Source organism: Euleptes europaea, chromosome 11 (assembly GCF_029931775.1).
Source record: "Euleptes europaea isolate rEulEur1 chromosome 11, rEulEur1.hap1, whole genome shotgun sequence".
Lineage (NCBI taxonomy): Eukaryota > Metazoa > Chordata > Lepidosauria > Squamata > Sphaerodactylidae > Euleptes > Euleptes europaea.
The window spans coordinates 24,882,858-24,899,726 of NC_079322.1; the positions used below are offsets into that span (position 1 = coordinate 24,882,858).

The 16,869-nt window shown below is 45.7% G+C and overlaps 1 protein-coding gene across 1 annotated transcript in view; it reads left to right on the plus strand.

Annotated features, from left to right (window-relative positions):
• DCLK3 (doublecortin like kinase 3) overlaps positions 1–15,756 on the plus strand; it is a 37,161-nt gene extending 21,405 nt beyond the window's left edge. Inside the window, exons 2-5 of the mRNA XM_056857435.1 lie at positions 2,104–4,016; positions 10,718–10,850; positions 13,795–13,962; positions 15,502–15,756. Coding sequence (XP_056713413.1) covers positions 2,104–4,016; positions 10,718–10,850; positions 13,795–13,962; positions 15,502–15,698 — 2,411 coding nt within the window. The 3' untranslated portion in view covers positions 15,699–15,756. The remainder of the gene's footprint in view (positions 1–2,103; positions 4,017–10,717; positions 10,851–13,794; positions 13,963–15,501) is intronic.
• Positions 15,757–16,869: the final 1,113 nt, after the last annotated feature.

Here is a 16,869-nt window from a genome sequence, read left to right on the forward strand (position 1 = left end):
CGTACCCAACAGTACAATACAACACAATAGAAACAACAATTGACACAATGCTCAGATGGAGCTCATCTTAAGTGGGACAGGTCTAAGCCCTTTCTCCAGGCAGCAGGCTTATAGCTCAGGGCTGATAACAGCGGAGGGCAGGGCAGAACTGCTGGTCTTCCTCAGCACTGGCTAGAAAAATCTTTCCCCTGAAAGCATGAGGACTGCCTAATTTTACAGCTGGAGGAAGATGGATTACTGCTCTAACAGCTGAAATTTCTGTTTAAGGAGCCTAATTTTCAGCACTAGGTCTCAGTGTTGTTTATTGGGTTGGTTCCCACAAAATGCCAGACCTTGGTTTGGTTCTCCATGAATGAGAAGAAGAAGAGTTGGTTTTTATATGCCACAGTGTTGTGTGTCCATCACTAAGAAAAAGCAAGATCTAGCTGCAGAAGAATACAATTCCTGAAACAATGGCACCTCTAAGAGTGACTGTTGCGAGGACCTATGCAGTAGAGGTAGCCCTTCAGGTATGTAGGTAATAAAGGGCCTTATAGGTAAGAACTAGCACCTTGACTTGAGCACAGAAACAAATAGGTAATCAATGCAGTTGCTGCAGAATTAGAATTCTTTGTGAGTTGATGGGATGACTTTAAGGGCAACCCCACATAAAGCACATTATAGTAGTCTAACCTAGAGGTTACAGTATGAATCATCATGGCCAGTTCAGGGGTAACAATTGGTGGACAAGATGCATAGGTGATAAACACTTCGCCACCATGCCAACCCACTCCTCAAAGAGCAAGGCTGTGTTCAAGAAAGCCTCCCTCCCCCACAACGATCTGTCCAGTTTCATAGACACTTCACTGTATCCAGATTTGGCATATCAGTACCCTCTACAGGTTGAGAATCCCTTTTCCAGACATCCGATATCCGGACTGATGCGAAAACCGGACGTTTTGAGCCGGCATGCAGGCATTACTCACAGGCCCTCAGCAGCGCCATTGATGGTTCAGTGTACACAAAATTATTAAAAATATTGTTTAAAATTACATTCAGGCTATGTGTATAAAGTATATATAAAACATAAATGAATTTCGTGTTTCGACTTGGGTCCCATCCCCAAGATATCTCATTATGCATATGCAAAAATTCCAAAATATTCCAAAATATGGAAAGATCTGAAATACTTACCTCTTCTGGTCCTAAGCAGTCTGGATAAGGGATACTCAACTTGTAGAACATCAGCTTTTCCAACCTGATTCAATTTCAGCTTGTTCCCCCTCCAGCCATTTAACTATCAAGGCACTGGTTTAGGATAGAGATGATAGCATATGGAACTTCTGCTGATTATATAGCTGAGCATCACTATTGCTGTGATGATACTGAACATTTTCTGTAGGAGGCCTTTACATTAAATCAGCCATAGATTCAGATATCAAATTATATCCAACTTGGTATGTATAATCTATGATGTGTCTTGGATTTTTTAGTTTCTTTTAAATTTAGCTGGTTTTTGTATTTTACTTTCAGAAAATAGTACATTGTAGCAAGAGAGCTTTTTCTTAGTTGAATTTATTTAACAAACTTTTTCTTTGGCCTGGATAGAAATAAATCCAAAATTCCTTCTCAGACAGTATTAGCCATACTCCTTTGTTGCCTTTGAAAAATGATGTCCTGTTTTTTAAAAAAAAGATCTTTTATGAATATTGCAGCAAATCAAACAAGAATACAGACTGGCAGGAACACCTAGAAATAGAATTTGATTATGTAATCTACTTTCCTAATAGCTATTTTGGATGGCCTATTTACCTTTGTGTTTTTCATGACATCTAAGAATTTCTAGGCATGTTCTTGGTAAGTGACAAGCACATTACAGTGAGATTTCGTCTCTACATTCTTGTGTTCCAAAATGGTCAGAAAACAGTTGTTAAAATGCTGAGTTAAACAGCTACATCATAGTTGAGAATAGCTGACGAGTAGCAATATCCTTAGTAGCTTTCATTGTCTGTATTCGCGCATGTGTGCATACTTTATCCATCTACTATGCAGAAAATGTTAGAGGTTCACTGTGAAGAGGGGGAAAAAATCTTATCTTTCATGTGCTTTCTTTCTTTTCTGCAGAGCCGCGAGGATTTTTTGATCATACTATAAATTGTATAAGCGCAGGCATAACTGAGAGGAGGCTACAAGGTACTTGCCCGCCAATTGGCCGTGGACATTTTGGAAAACCATTCTTTGGTACCAATTGTTACAATTCTCCATTTATAAACTCCCGGACTGGTTTCCATACTATTCACTCAGAGAACAGTCCAGTAAAGCCAAGGATTGTCACTGTAGTAAAACCTTGTGGTCACACAGTAAGGAAGATAACGTTGCTTCTAAATCGGCGTTCTGTTCAGTCGTTTGAACAGCTAATCGCTGACATATCAGAAGCTCTGGGATTTCCGCGCTGGAAGAATGACCGTGTGCGAAAACTATACAATTTAAAGGGAAGGGAAATCAGAAGCATTTCTGACTTCTTTAGAGAAGGTGATGCATTCATAGCTATGGGGAAGGAGCAACTAACCTTGAAGAACCTTGAAGTAGCAATCCAAGAACTTTATCCTGAAAACCCTTATGCTCCTGCTGCTGGAACTACTCTTACTGCAACCACACAGGACTGGGAGCAACCCCAAAAGCCCAAGAACAGGTTCTATGAAAAGACTTCCAGGACAGAAAATGGTCTTGAGCCTATAATGGCCAAGAACTGCGTGGAACCCTTGTCTCCTAAACTGATAAACAGGCATGAAGTAAAAGCTCAAACCAAGGTCAGGCAAGAGGAGAAGGTGAGAAGCAAAAAGAAATGGTCCAGAGACAGCTGGAATGGAGAGCAGGATGCGAAGCCTTTGAGAAAAGCTAGAGAAACTGAAAGGTATTTTGACCAGGAGAGATACCCTGAAAGCACCGCAGGGGAGAGCTCAGACATGATAGTTCGATGCGAGAAATGCCAAAGAGAGAGGCAAATCCGGCAAAGACTGCAGAAAGAGAGACCAGCCGATCTTCCGTTTGACAACAGGGATGTGAATATGAAACTGTGTCCAAGATACCATGTGGAAAAGACTGTGAAACTGCGAAACTGCCGGAGATTGTCTGAAAACTCAGCAGAAGAAGGGGAAACGATGTGGAGCGATGCTGGTTGTCCGAGTACGTGGACAGCCTCACAAAGCCATGCCCCTGAAGAGCTGGAGAAGCCAAAGAGGAGTGTTGAGAGGCAGCAGACCCTGCAAAGCCATGAGAATCATGACAAAGAACTAGGGAAGGTAAAGATGAGGCCAATAGAAAACCAGCGCACCATCGTAGGAGATGCTTATGAACTGAAAAAAGAGCACAGAAAATGTTCTAGAGTGAATCAAAGCTGTTGGTTGCTAAAGGGTTCTGAAATGGAGGCAGATAAACTGCCAAAAATCCAGGGGAAGAGAGAAGAAGTACGGAAGTCAAAAGAGGAAACGGTGGGAGGAGAAGAGAAGGTGGGACATGGAGAAGGTGAACAAGCGAGGCATGAAAAGGAGGGAGAAGTCAAAGGCAAAGAAGAAGAGAACAGTTCAAACAGGACCAGTGATAAGAGGCTGAAGCATAATGTCCAGAGCAGAGCAGATGTGGAGAAGTGCTATGAAATTGGCAGGACCATTGGAGACGGCAACTTTGCCATTGTGATGGAGTGCTGCCACCGCAGCAGCAATCAGACGTATGCCATGAAGATCATTGATAAGTCAAAGCTGAAAGGGAAGGAAGACATGCTGGAAAATGAAATTGTGATCATCAGGAGTCTGTCGCACCCCAACATCGTCAGCCTAATGGAAGTATTTGAAACGGAGGCAGAGATCTATCTAATCATGGAGTACATTCCTGGTGGAGACCTGTTTGATGCCATCATTGAAAGTGTGAAATTCACAGAGCGCGATGCCGCTCTCATGATGACTGACTTGTGTGGCGCTCTGGTTTATATTCATGGGAAGAACATCGTCCATAGAGATCTCAAACCAGAAAATCTTCTAGTAAGTATTGAACATGTTACTATCTCCCTTAATCAGTTGAAGTCTCTCTTACACACACGTACACGTATAAATGTGTCCATGTGTATGTATATTGATTTCATTTTATTTTTACTCCATCTATACTCTGCCTCCCCAATGAAGACCAAAGCAGCTTAGACTCTCCTCCAGTTTGTATATTCACACAGGAGATATTGATGATCAAATATATTTGTTGGTAGGGGGACAACAGCCCCGTAGCACAAAGTGCAGTACTGCAGTCCAAGCTCTGCTCAAGACCTGAGTCGATTTGGAAGTCGATTTCAGGTAGCCGGCTCGAGGTTGGCTCAGCATTCCATCCTTCCGAGGTCGGTAAAATGAGTACCCAGCTTGCTGGGGGTAAAGGGGAGATGACTGGGGAAGGCACTGGCAAACCACCCCGCAAACAAAGTCTGCCTAGTAAACGTCGGGATGTGGCGTCACCCCATGGGTCAGGAATGACCCGGTGCTTGCACAGGGGACCTTTACCTTTACCTTTAGGGGCACTACAACTGCAGGAATAGCCTAGAAAATGGCAGGAGTAAGCATAGAAAAGTGTTGCAAGACATCATTGTTATGAAAGAAAGTATAGAAGGGGGGAAACTACCAAGAGATTCTGAGCCATCAGTTGCTGGCCCGCTTGTTTTTTTTTTTTGGACATGAATATTAATATGTATCAGAAAAGGCATGTGTTAGAACTATGACTGAGCATCTGCTCTTCAGTCCCTGGCGTGTCAGTTTAAAGCAGTGGTTCCCAACATTTTTCGAGTCGCGACCCCCTTTTACAATTGCCAAGTAACCTGCCACCCCCGCCACATTTGCATAAAGCCATAAAATGACATTTTCAACAGGATAAAGAAAACACATTAAAAAATAGATTTTTCAGAATGTAATTCCAACGTAATATTTAATTAACTAATTTCATTAAATAATTAATTAATATTTAATGCGATGGTTGTGCTTGCATCTGGGTAACCCGCTTCAAAATTTGTGGCTGAGTGTTTTGTCTCTAAGTGACGTTTGAGTTGTGAAGGTTTCATAGATTCAGCACTGAGAACAACATTGCACAAAACGCTTGGTGGCTTCTCTATGCCATTGCTGATCAAGGTGGTAAAGCCAAATTTTAGATAGTCTTCTGAATATTTACGTTTTTTTCTCAAACTTTTCAGGCCGCCCAAAAGAAAGGCACACCGGAAGGCCAGAATAGCGACCACGCTGCAGTCGCCTTTTAGTCTCCCTCCCCATTATCGGGGAGACCGGGAAAGGAAGAGGAGGGCGGGCAAGGAACAGCCTGCTTGGCTGTGTGGAAGAGGAGGAGGAGGAGGGGCCGCCGCCGCCGGGCTGCTGAGGCTGAGCTGAGCGGCGGTGGAGGCGCTGGGGCTTGGACCCGGGGAAGGAGAGGCGGCGGTGGAGGAGGAGGAGGGGAGCCGGGAGGCGAGAGGGAGGCCGGCGCCCCCCCCCCGCCCTCAGGAGGTCGCGCCCAGTTGCTGGAAGGTGGGCAGGAAGGAAAAAGCGACCAGCGACGACCCCCTAGAAAACACTTCGCGACCCTCTTGGGGGTCGCGACCCACAGGTTGGGAACCACTGGTTTAAAGGATCAGGCAGTGGGTGATGTGAAAGACCTCTCTCTGCCTGAGACTCTAGAGAGCTACTGTCAGTAACAGAGCAGTTCCTCGGTGGAACAGGCTTCCTCGGGAGGTGGTGAGCTTTCCTTCCCTGGAGGTTTTTAAGCAGAGGTTAGATGGCCATCTGTCAGCGATGCTGATTCTATGACCTTAAGCAGATGATGAGAGGGAGGGCATCTTGGCCATCTTCTGGGCATGGAGTAGGGGTTACTGGGGATGTGGTGGTGGGGAGGTAGTTGTGAATTTCCTGGATTGTGCAGGGGGTTGGACTAGATGACCCTGGTGGTACCTTCCAATTCTATTCAGTTAGAATAGACAGTACTGACATTGTTAGGCCAATGGTCTGATTCAGCATGAGGCAACTTCATGGGTTCTTATTAACTGGGCTGCAGGTGTTCATGAAGAGTCAGGTGACTAAATGCACAAGATGATGAACACCACATATCCACATGATCTATGTAGGTGAAGGCCAGTGTGGTGTAGTGGTTAGGAGCGGTAGACTCTAATCTGGAGAACCGGGTTTGATTCCCCACTCCTCCACATGAAGACTGCTGGGTAACCTTGGGCTAGTCACAGTTCTCTCTGCACTCTCTTAGCCTCACCTACCTCACAAGGTGTCTGTTGTGGGGAGAGGAAGGGAAGGAGATTGTAAACCAGTTTCATTCTCCTTAAAAAGGTAGAGAAAGTCAGCATATAAAAACCAGCTCTTCTTCAAACTCTTGCACCTTCCCTAGCAGCAGCAGATAACCAATCGCGATGAAAATATACAATGAAAGGAAATCGGAGCAAGTTCTTGTTAGGATGTTATGGTATGTTATGAGAGCCAGTATAGTGTTGGACTAGGATCTGGGAGACCGGGGTTCAAATCCCCTCTTGTGCCATGGAAGCTTGCTGGGTGACACTCTCAGCCTAACCTACCTCACAGGGTCGTTGTGAAGGTAAAATGGAGGAGAGGAGAACAATGTAAGCTGCTTTGGGTCCCCATTGGGGAGAAAGGCGGGGTATACATGAATAAAGTGGACAGAAATACAGATGCCACTTTCTCCTGTTTTCAGTCACAACGTCTTACAGGAGCCATTTTCCTGAGGTCAGGAGATCTTGTCTGTTAACCTTTCTCATCCCAGACTGTTAGGCAGCTTCTACTGTGCTGCTCCATCTCTCCGAGGAGAAGGATTTCTGCTTCATCGGAGCGACGTAACGGCTGAGGCCAGCAACCACAGGCAGACTGACACCGGGATGTGGCACAGTCACACTATTTTGGCATCTCCTCCTTTGACGCCTGTTGTCGCCTGCTCGGCTGTGATGCTAAAGTACCGAGACTGCATCTCTCTTCCTCCCACACATCTTCCCCCCACCCCAACCCACAGCCACATTTCTCCCACCCCCTTTCTGGAGGAGATTGATGTTAAGAATCCGAGTTTCACGATTATACAATATATTAGGGATTTACAGCTCCCAGATTGAAAGCTCTCTGCACCAGAAAATAAGCCGTCTGAAGGCGGGGGCGGCGGGGGGGGGGGATGCCAGTTGATACTGATGAGTAATGAGTGGGATTTTAAAGGGCAAAAGAGAGAGAAAATGCAGGTAGACCCTGGTTTTGCCTGGCCTACATCGCAGCTGGCGCTCATTCTCTCTCTCTCTCTATTTCTCTCCTCCCCAACCCCCATTAAACATTCTTCCCTGTAGCAGCTTTGTACCACATTTAAGCTGTAAATGGATTAAAGGAAGCTGTGGTTTGGGAAACTGGGTTGGTGGAGGAAGGTCAGGGGAACAGCAGTCCCCCTTTTCAACCCCATGGATGTACTCTGGGGTAGGGCGAAAGCGCAGGGAGAGGTCTTCTAGAACGGGGCAGGAGGAGGAGGAGGATGGAGATAAACGAAATGTGAGAGAGGGAGGAAGGGAAGAGGAATGACCTGGGAGCGGGAAATAACTTTCTGATAATGGAAGCAAGTGTTTTGGGTCAGGCATACTGTCTTGGTGAAATACTTGTAGCTATACAGGCACTGAGCCAGAAACGTTTCATCCTGCATGCAGTTTTATGTTTGCAGCTGCCCACCTGATATTTCTGTACGGATGTCTCAATGCACCTCAAACTCGATATGTCCAAAGCTGAATTGTTTTTCTTATCCGTACCTGTCAATATAATCCAGTCTGTCCAGTTGACCAGCAGAAAACACTGGCTTGCTTTCTCATGGCTTCCCCTCCTTTGACACGAAACGCATCCGGGTTTGCAGCAGAGCAATTTTAACAACTGAATTGTGGGCTTGCAAAATCTTTATGCCTCAGCACTTTGGGGTGCTGCAGCCACTCAAGACAGCCAATATCAAAACATACCCATGCATCGGCAAAAGGCTGACTATTACCTCCCACTTTGGATTAAATAGGGACTGCTCGCTTAGGCTTTATTGAGATAAACGAGAACAAACGTTCAGCGGTCCACTTGAGACCAATATTTGGATGTCCTGAGGAGCGCCATTTTGCATTAGATTCAGATTTCCCGATTCTGTTGATTACAGATATATTTGGGGCTGTTTTAATCTTGAGTCCTAGTTCCGTTTTTTAACACAAAACGGCTGTAATGTATTGACGGAATCTAATTTGTTCCGATCTTGTTGTAGGTGGGATAGAAGACTAGCAAATAAATAAAGGACACTAGGGGCTTTACAGAGATGGAAGTGGGGACGCTGGCAGGGATTGAGAGCCGTGCTAGCCTGGCCAGGTGCCTGAAGCATAGGCCATTAAGGAGAAGCGCGAGGCAGTTCATCTTAGAAAAGCAGAAGACGTTGTCTCTTCTCCCTCTCCCCTTGCCCCAAACGAATCCTGGTTCAGTCACCAGGGTGCGCGGCAGCTGTCAGGACAAATTCTTCTCCTTTCTTTCCCTGCCATTCTTAAACTTGGCATGGGACATCTCGCCACCTGTGCATGCCTCTGTATAGTGTCCTGTACCCCAGCTCTGTCTTCTGGTCTCCCCCCCCCCCATATGCTGAGAGTAGGGTTGCCAAGTCCCTCTTGGCAACCGGCGGGAGGTTTTTGGGGTGGAGCCTCATGAGGGCGAGGTTTGAGGAGGGGAGAGGCTTCAATGCCGTAGTGTCCAATTGCCAAAGCTGCCATTTACGTTTTCTCCAGGTGAACTGATCTCTATCGGCTGGAGATCAGTTGTAATAGAGGGACATCTCCAGCTATTACCTGGAGGTTGGCAACTCTAGCTGAGAGAGAGATTAATCTGCTGTCCATGCCCTCTAGTGAGAACTAGAAATTTCCACTTTGGGTGTAAATACTAATCAGAAGTGCTTTTAAATAAATATCTTTCTACCTCCCTCCACAGATGGAATAGGAGAGTATATAGTTTGAAGGAATGTGTAGAGAAAATAATTTCTACAGTAACAGCTGGGCTTTGTTTCTGTTCCCTTGGTTTTCTGTGGCCTAGCTTGCTAGTGGGTAAAGGGATGACGACTGGGGAAGGCAATGGCAAACCACCCCGTAAGCATAGTCTGCCTAGTAAACGTCGGGATGTGACGTCACCCCATGGGTCAGGAATGACCCGGTGCTTGCACAGGGGACTACCTTTACCTTTAGGGAACACATCAGGAATGTCGTAGCGCCTGCTGCATGGATGCCTTGAAATAACGGGATAGGGTTGCCATCTTGTGTTGCCGGAAGGTATAGCAGAGGAAAATGCGGAGGCCCCAAAGGCTGCAGTCAGTCTGCCCAGAGGGATACCAGCATCATTCAAGTTACTAATTGTCTTGCTATCCGGATGATACACATGCGTGCACATAACAAACATTGATAACATGATACATCATAAGATATAAATGCCTGCCTTATATTGGTTTAGAACAGGTTTAGGCAATTTTTGGGGCCAAGTGCAAAAAAACTACAATATCCGCCTATGAAGAAGTTGGCATTGCCAGCAAACAAAAAGGTGGGAGGATGGGCAAGGCCGCTGGGCAAACTGAACCCCAGGGGTACTGTCACCACCTGCGGGACTTGCCATGGAAGCTCACCAGGTGACCTTGGGCCCCTTCACTCTCTCTCAGCCCAACCGACCTCACAGGATTGTTATTGTGGGGGTAAGGTTGAAGAGGGGTACAATGATGTGATAAACTGCTTGGGGTCCCCATTGGGAAAAAGATGGGTATAAAAACAAGCTTGCCTCGATATTTTGGGTGGAAAATTGGCCATACATGCTGAGCAAAGTGGTCTGGCATGCTGAAGAAGAAGAAGAGTAGGTTTTTATATGCCAACTTTCTCTACCTCTTAAGGAAGAATCAAACCGGCTTACAATCACCTTCTCCACAACAGACTCCCTGTGAGGTAGGTGGGGCTGAGAGAGCTGTAAGAGAGCTGTGACTAGCCCCAGATCATCCATCTGGCTTCATGTGGAGGAGTGGGGAAACCAACCTGGTTCACCAGATTAGAGTCCGCTGCTCATGTGGAGGAGTGGGGAATCAAACCCGGATCTCCAGATCACAGTCCACTGCTCCAAACCAATGCTCTTAAGCACTACACCGTGCTGACTCTGAAGGAGTTAGACCATTGGTCCATGTATGCCACTATTGTCTAGTCTGACTGAAGCTAATCTCCTGGGACCCAGGCAGTTGTACGCTCCAGCCCTGCTCTTCAGTGTCCTTTTTCAATAGAGAAGTCCAGTATTGCATGTAGGACCTTTTGAAGGCAACACATGCTGTACCCCTAAGCTGTGATCATTGTTAAACTACCATGCCACATTCAAGGCATTAAATCCCGCCCCCCCCCCCCGGAATGGATGCTTATCCACAGTGTAGAGGAAGGACTGGGAGTCTTTGAGAAGACATCGGGGTTGTGGAGTTTATTAACTACAGTAGCACAACATGCTAGCAACCCAGCAAGGTCAACGCTTTAGAAGTATTCTTTGACATTGCACCTGTGTTGCTGTTGTCTGGTGGGGAAGGGTTATTTGCAACAGGTTGCTGACAGCCTCTTATGGTGATCGACTCAGTCCCACCTTTGGTTATTCTATAAATATGTAGAAATATTCATTTTGGAAACTTGAACTGGATTCTGTTTCTATCTGCGCAGGTTCAACGCAATCCAGATAAAACGACAACGTTGAAACTAGCAGATTTTGGCCTTGCGAAGCAGGTGACCAAGCCTATATTTACTGTGTGTGGAACTCCGACTTACGTTGCCCCTGAAATACTTGCTGAAAATGGTGAATATTAACTTGTAACTCAGTTCATATCCCTCAGTTACCTTTGCTCATTGTTTCATTATGCAAATATTTGCCTCTTGACAAGAATCTACTGAGAAATGTCATTAATTTTCAAGTAGTACAACAGGGTCTGTGGAATTCTCTCTTATCTGGAAATACCAGACTTGGCATGGTTTACTATTTACTAGACGTGATTTACCATTTACTAGAACTCAGGGGAAATACCCAGTTAGTCACACTGTCACTGGCTGTTTTTGAAAAAAAAGAAGAGTTGGTTTTTATACCCTGCTTTTTCTCGACCAAAGTGGCTTACAATCCCTCCCCCTCCCCACAACAGACACCTTGTGAGGTAGGTGGGACTGAGAGTTCTGAGAGAACTGTGACTAGTCACTAAGCAGGCTTCATGGGTAGGAATGGGGAAATGAACCCGGTTCACCACTCTTAACCACTACACCATGCTCTTAACCACCACACCACATTTGAGCCTAAATATCTTAAGTACAATATAAAGCTGTATGCTTATAAACAGCGGGGCTAGCAACACATCTTGTGGGGGCATGGGACCCCATGTGTGTAAGTGAGAGGGAGGAGTTTGAGAGAAGGAGAAAGATACTGTAGAACAGGTGGTCCCTTTATGGAGGGATTGTATGCCCTCTGGCAGAGGCAGGATCAGCAGGTTGAAGGCCTGCAACTATGCACAAAGATCGCTGACTGTTCACATGTACAACAGATGCTTGGGACTATCTTGGAGGGTGGGAGAAGGTTTTAGGGGAGCCAAGTTCAGAAGTCTGAGGAATATTCTTAGAACATTATCTCAGGTCTGATCTAAGCAATACAATTTACCATGTCCCTGGCTGGTGATGTAAGGTCTGGCATGAGTATTTGCCCCACATGCCGGTTGTTGCAAACATTAATATGCATTGCATGGTGTAAAGGATTAAAAAAAACCTTTCCCACGAGTCATTGCTAGTCCTTTAAATGAAGTTGTAGAAGCCTGTTAGCCGAATTGCTCCTTTATATGGGGAAATTAGCTGAGCAATCGGTAACTATGTATTTTATAGCAGTATCGCACTCAACTATACCAGAATCCGTTTAATGAGATGTTTGAATAAAGACAGAGACTAGAAGTTCCAAATTAAACAGTGTTTATGTATTCAAGCATTTAAATGGTGCAGCACAGACATACAAGAGGCTAGTAAATTAAAAGGAGGAGTTCAGAGACCTTTGCCAATGTGGCAGGATCATTGATCAAATATTTACCTTATCTAGACGAGGTGTTGTCCCAAATTCACGTAGACCAATAACAGATTGAAAAGGAAGACCGAGATGGGGGGGGGGTTCCCGTAGACTTGACCAGCAAGGCGGGGGGGGGAGCGTGGTAAGGCTGCGCAGACCAAACCAACAGAGTAACGGCAAAGGTGCCAGGAAAGACCTAATGTGTCTTGAATGGGCCAGGGGTATCCCAGTTATACTGTTTTCTGGGGGCAGGAAGAGGGATTTTACCCCTCCCAGGTTCCCAGGTGACAAAAGGTGACAGAAGGATTAAGCTGTGTCTACCGGGGCAGGGTAGTGTGAATTTGGAAATCTATTATAATTCCAATGGCTTTCGCAACCCGAGATGGTCAGGAATCTCTCTGCTGATGGGATTTACATTCAGGAACAATGGGTGTGATCTGTGCAAATGTCCTGGGGTCGCTGCAGCTGGACAGGGGGGATGACTCATCTTGATATCAGGATCACTGCTAACGACCCATTGAGCAACGGAGGAAGTTGGGAGGGGGAGCAGCTCGCATTGAGTACGTGGCTGTTAGCTCTCTGCGAAATGGCTGCTTCTAAAACAGAGATTTACAGGAACATGGCTCCTCTCAGGTTCACAAGAGACAGCCCTTTGCATCTGGTTCCTAGTAGCTGGTTGCCCGGGCTGGCGAGAGCGGCTGTGTCAGTTTCAAAAGAGCCGTGCCGTGACTGCACAGTAGCGTTTGAGGCAGGCGCGCGGCTGGAAAGCAGTCAGTGTGCTTGCATACCGGGTTGCCAGGTCCAGTCCTGGAGATTTAGGCAGGCCCGTATGCTATCAAGCCACTAGTTATTTATTTAGACGATTTCTAAGCTGCTTCTCCACAGTCCTGCTCAAGGAGGCTTACATACATATGTGCCATGAAGTTGCAGCCGACTTATAGTGACCCCGTAAGAACATAAGAAAGGCCATGCTGGATCAGACCAAGGTTCATCAAGTCCAGCAGTCTGTTCACACAGTGACCGACCAGGTGCCTCTAGGAAGCCCACAAACAAGACAACTACAGCAGCATCCTTCTTATCTTCCACAGCACCTAATATAATAGGCTGCTGCAGTTGTCTCGTTTGTGGGCTGATCCTGGAAAGAGGAAGCCCCAGCAAGGGGCTTTCAAGGCAAGTGAGAAGCAGAGGTGGTTTACCATTGCCTTCCTCAGCAGAGACTTCCTTGTCATGTCCCATCCAAGTTCCCCACTCAGCTTCTGAGATCTGACAAAATCAGGCTATACTGTGCTGCCTTCCCTCCCTCAAGGGGGCTTACGGTTAAAATAATAAATTATCAGTGTAAAAACAAGCCATTAAAACATTGAAGGAGAACCGCAGACACACAGACAAATAGATAATCTCCATTATTGCAGATGGTTAAGAATCAAATTAGTGGCTGACAGATCCTAAGTCTTGTCCTCTGTGAGCATAATGCAGAGCTCCAGATTGCTACAGGCTAAGATCACATGAAATCATCACTAAATTCTTGAGGTGGCAAGTTACCAAACTTCACATGACACATGTATCATTTAGATGAGGGCTTAATGTCACTTAAAATATTGCCAATTAATCATTGGAATCTAGTCTTTTTAATTTTCAGTATGAGCAATTCGGTACATATTGTGTGTCTATCTCAAAGTTTTCTGGACTTGTTTTTCTTTACCCCTAGGCTATGGACTAGAAGTGGACATGTGGGCCACTGGTGTAATACTCTATATCTTGCTTTGTGGTTTCCCCCCTTTCCGGAGTCATGAACGAGATCAAGAGGAGCTGTTCCAAATCATACAGCTTGGGCATTATGAATTTCTCTCACCATACTGGGACAACATTTCAGCCGGTAAGCTTCAAAAAACAAACCAACTGAAGAGTTTATAGCCGGGCAGAGCAATCCTGAAGGGGGAACTGGAAGGTTTTCGGAGCCGGTGTGACCCCTGCGCCGGCTTGAGTGCCACTTGCTCTGGCTAAATTGAGCACACATGAAGACATGAAGCTGCCTTATAGTGAATGAGACCCTTGATCCATCAAAGTCAGTATTGTCTGCTCAGACTGGCAGCGGCTCTCTAGGGTGTCAAGCGATAGCGTTTCCCCGGCGCCAAAAAGGGTATTCACGGGTGGGCTGACTTTAGTCAGCACCCTGAGCTCTTTCACCCCGGGAACGCCCCCTTTTGCCAGAACAAACTTGAGCCTGCAAAAAGGGAGACATAGCATGGAGCAGTTTCACGGAATTTTGAAGAAAATTACATTTTCTGCTTGCTTTTTCGGGCTCTAGGCAGGGAGGTTCAGAAATCTCCGTGTTCTCATCTGCCCTGTGGGGAAGTCTGCTTTGACTCTGATGTTTCTGGAACCATTGGAGCAAACCATGGGAAACCGCGTAAGGAGCACTGATGCAACATGGTGCTCTGTAAAGCCTTGCTGCCGTTTGAGAGCCAGGGTGGAGCAAATCCTCCACTCGGGAGCAGCCAGTGTAACATTTTGGTATTTTCATGGCATCCTGAGAGCTCTGATTTTATTGTTACTTACAGGTGTCTAGGCTTTGCATATGAAAAGATAGGCTTGAAAATGTGGTAGGAAAAGCAGAAGAAACTGTGTAATGTCATTAGTTGCTTTGCTCAGTTCATAGTTATACTGGTTGCAGAATTCGGTATTTATTGTGTGGAATTTGGGGTGTAGAATTTTGATGTACTGGAGGGGGTGCAGTGAAAATGTACAGTGTCCTATGCTGTTTTTTTGGGAAACCCCTTCCCCCTGCATTTTTGCTTAAGGTGAAAATCACACTTTGCCAGATCACGCTCTGATTTTAAAAACCAATTAAAGGTAAAGGTCCCCTGTGCAAGCACCGGGTCATTCCTGACCCATGGGGTGACATCCCATCCTGACATTTCCTAGGCAGACTTTGTTTAAGGGGTGGTTTGCCAGTGCCTTCCTTAGGTGTCTTCCCTTTACCCCCAGCAAGCTGGGTACTCATTTTACCGACCTCGGAAGGCTGGAAGGCTGAGTCAACCTTGAGCCGGCTACCTGAAACCAACTTCCATCGAGATTGAACTCAGATCATGAGCAGAGCTTGGGCTGCAGTACTGCAGCTTACCACTCTGTGCCACGGAGCTCCTATTAAAAACCAATTAGTATTTTCTTAATTATTCAACTTAATGATTCTAAAGTAAAAATGAGGGTGGGGATCAGAAATCTCTGCTGTGACGCGTCTACAAGCTTTTCTCTGTACAGGTTCCATATCTGGCTCTTTTTGACTGTTTAATCCCACAAGTCTGTATCACAGCCCATCATATTACTGCCGCGTCGAGTCCTATACCCTTCCAGTTTAAGAATCTTTTCGAAGCAAGCCCATGTTAATCCCTGCTCTTGTGTTTGCACCAAACAGCTGCGAAAGACCTGATAAGCAGACTCCTTGTGGTGGATCCTCAAAAGCGTTACACTGCGCCGCAGGTTCTTCAGCATCTGTGGATCCAGACCGCTGGAAAAAACAGCAGCAGAAACCTACAGAGAGAGGTGACCCTCAATCTTGAGCGCCACTTTCGGAGCCAGCGCAAGAAAGAAGCGACCAGTGAAGATTCATAAAGAGCGGGTCCAAACATAGGTCATTTGAGAAATGAGTCCACTGTGCAAGTGTATAGTCTCTGGGTATTTTTCAGGGAGGGTCAGGTGTAGAATCTTATTTTAAGGATCGAGCTCAGCTATTCTGAAGCTGAAGCCAACTATGCAAAGCACTGATTGGCTGCCAGGCTCCCTGTGAGGCTAGTATTAAATATTGCTTTGAATGAAAACATATATGCTGCATTATTTTTTTTGAAAAAGGCCTGCCTGAAATGTGGAGGGCAGGGCAAGACAGTTGACTGGATCAACGTTCTGTTCATTAAGCACTTTGGCCATAATTGGCGTTCTCCACCTGGGAAGAAACAGGGCTCAATTTCATGGTGAAATACGCACTGTGATCCCTCTGTTCGGTACTTCTGCGCACACCCGAAGACTGCTTTTGTGTCAGTCTAGTTCCTGAATGCATTTTCCTTATCACCTTTCTGAAGAGTAGGAGTATGCATTGTTGCTGCTGAGGCACTTAAAAAATAGATCTTAAATGTGCTGAAAAACTGCAAAGGCCTTGTCCAACTGCTAGTGAGGTCTGTCAATATTTCATTTTACGTGTTGTCAATTACGGCCAGGTTTAGAAGAGCTGCTTGAAGTAAATCTAGATGCTTGGATAGAACACTGCCAGTGGGATTTTGGACTTGGAGTCGTAGGACTCTATATTAGCACGATTCAAGCCCAGTAGCGCCTTGAAGATCAGCAGGCTTTCAAGAGTCAAAGCTCCTTCCATCAGATACCCTGCAGATCAACACAGCTGCCCAACTAAAAGGACGGTATATATAGTTCTTACAATCAACTTAGTTTCAAAGGTGTTTGCCTTGAGATGGGGGGGGGAGGGTTTGGTTTCCTCGCCCGTGACATACAGAACTGGCTCTGTGGTTCTTTGGATCCTGGCTGCTGAATTTGGTCTCAGTGGACTGTTTTCTTTGTATATTTAAAAATATATGTATGTTTTATTGATAAGGAATGGAGGGAGCAGGGTGCACCTTGTATGTATTTTGTATAGTACATGCGGAGTCTTGTTTCTAGTGTATTTAGATGTACATATTTTATTCCAAGAATGTAACAGAAATCGAGGAAACAATAGGAGGCCATTGTACGACTAAGATCTAAGCCATCCTGGTAACCTCAGTGATCTTAAACAAAG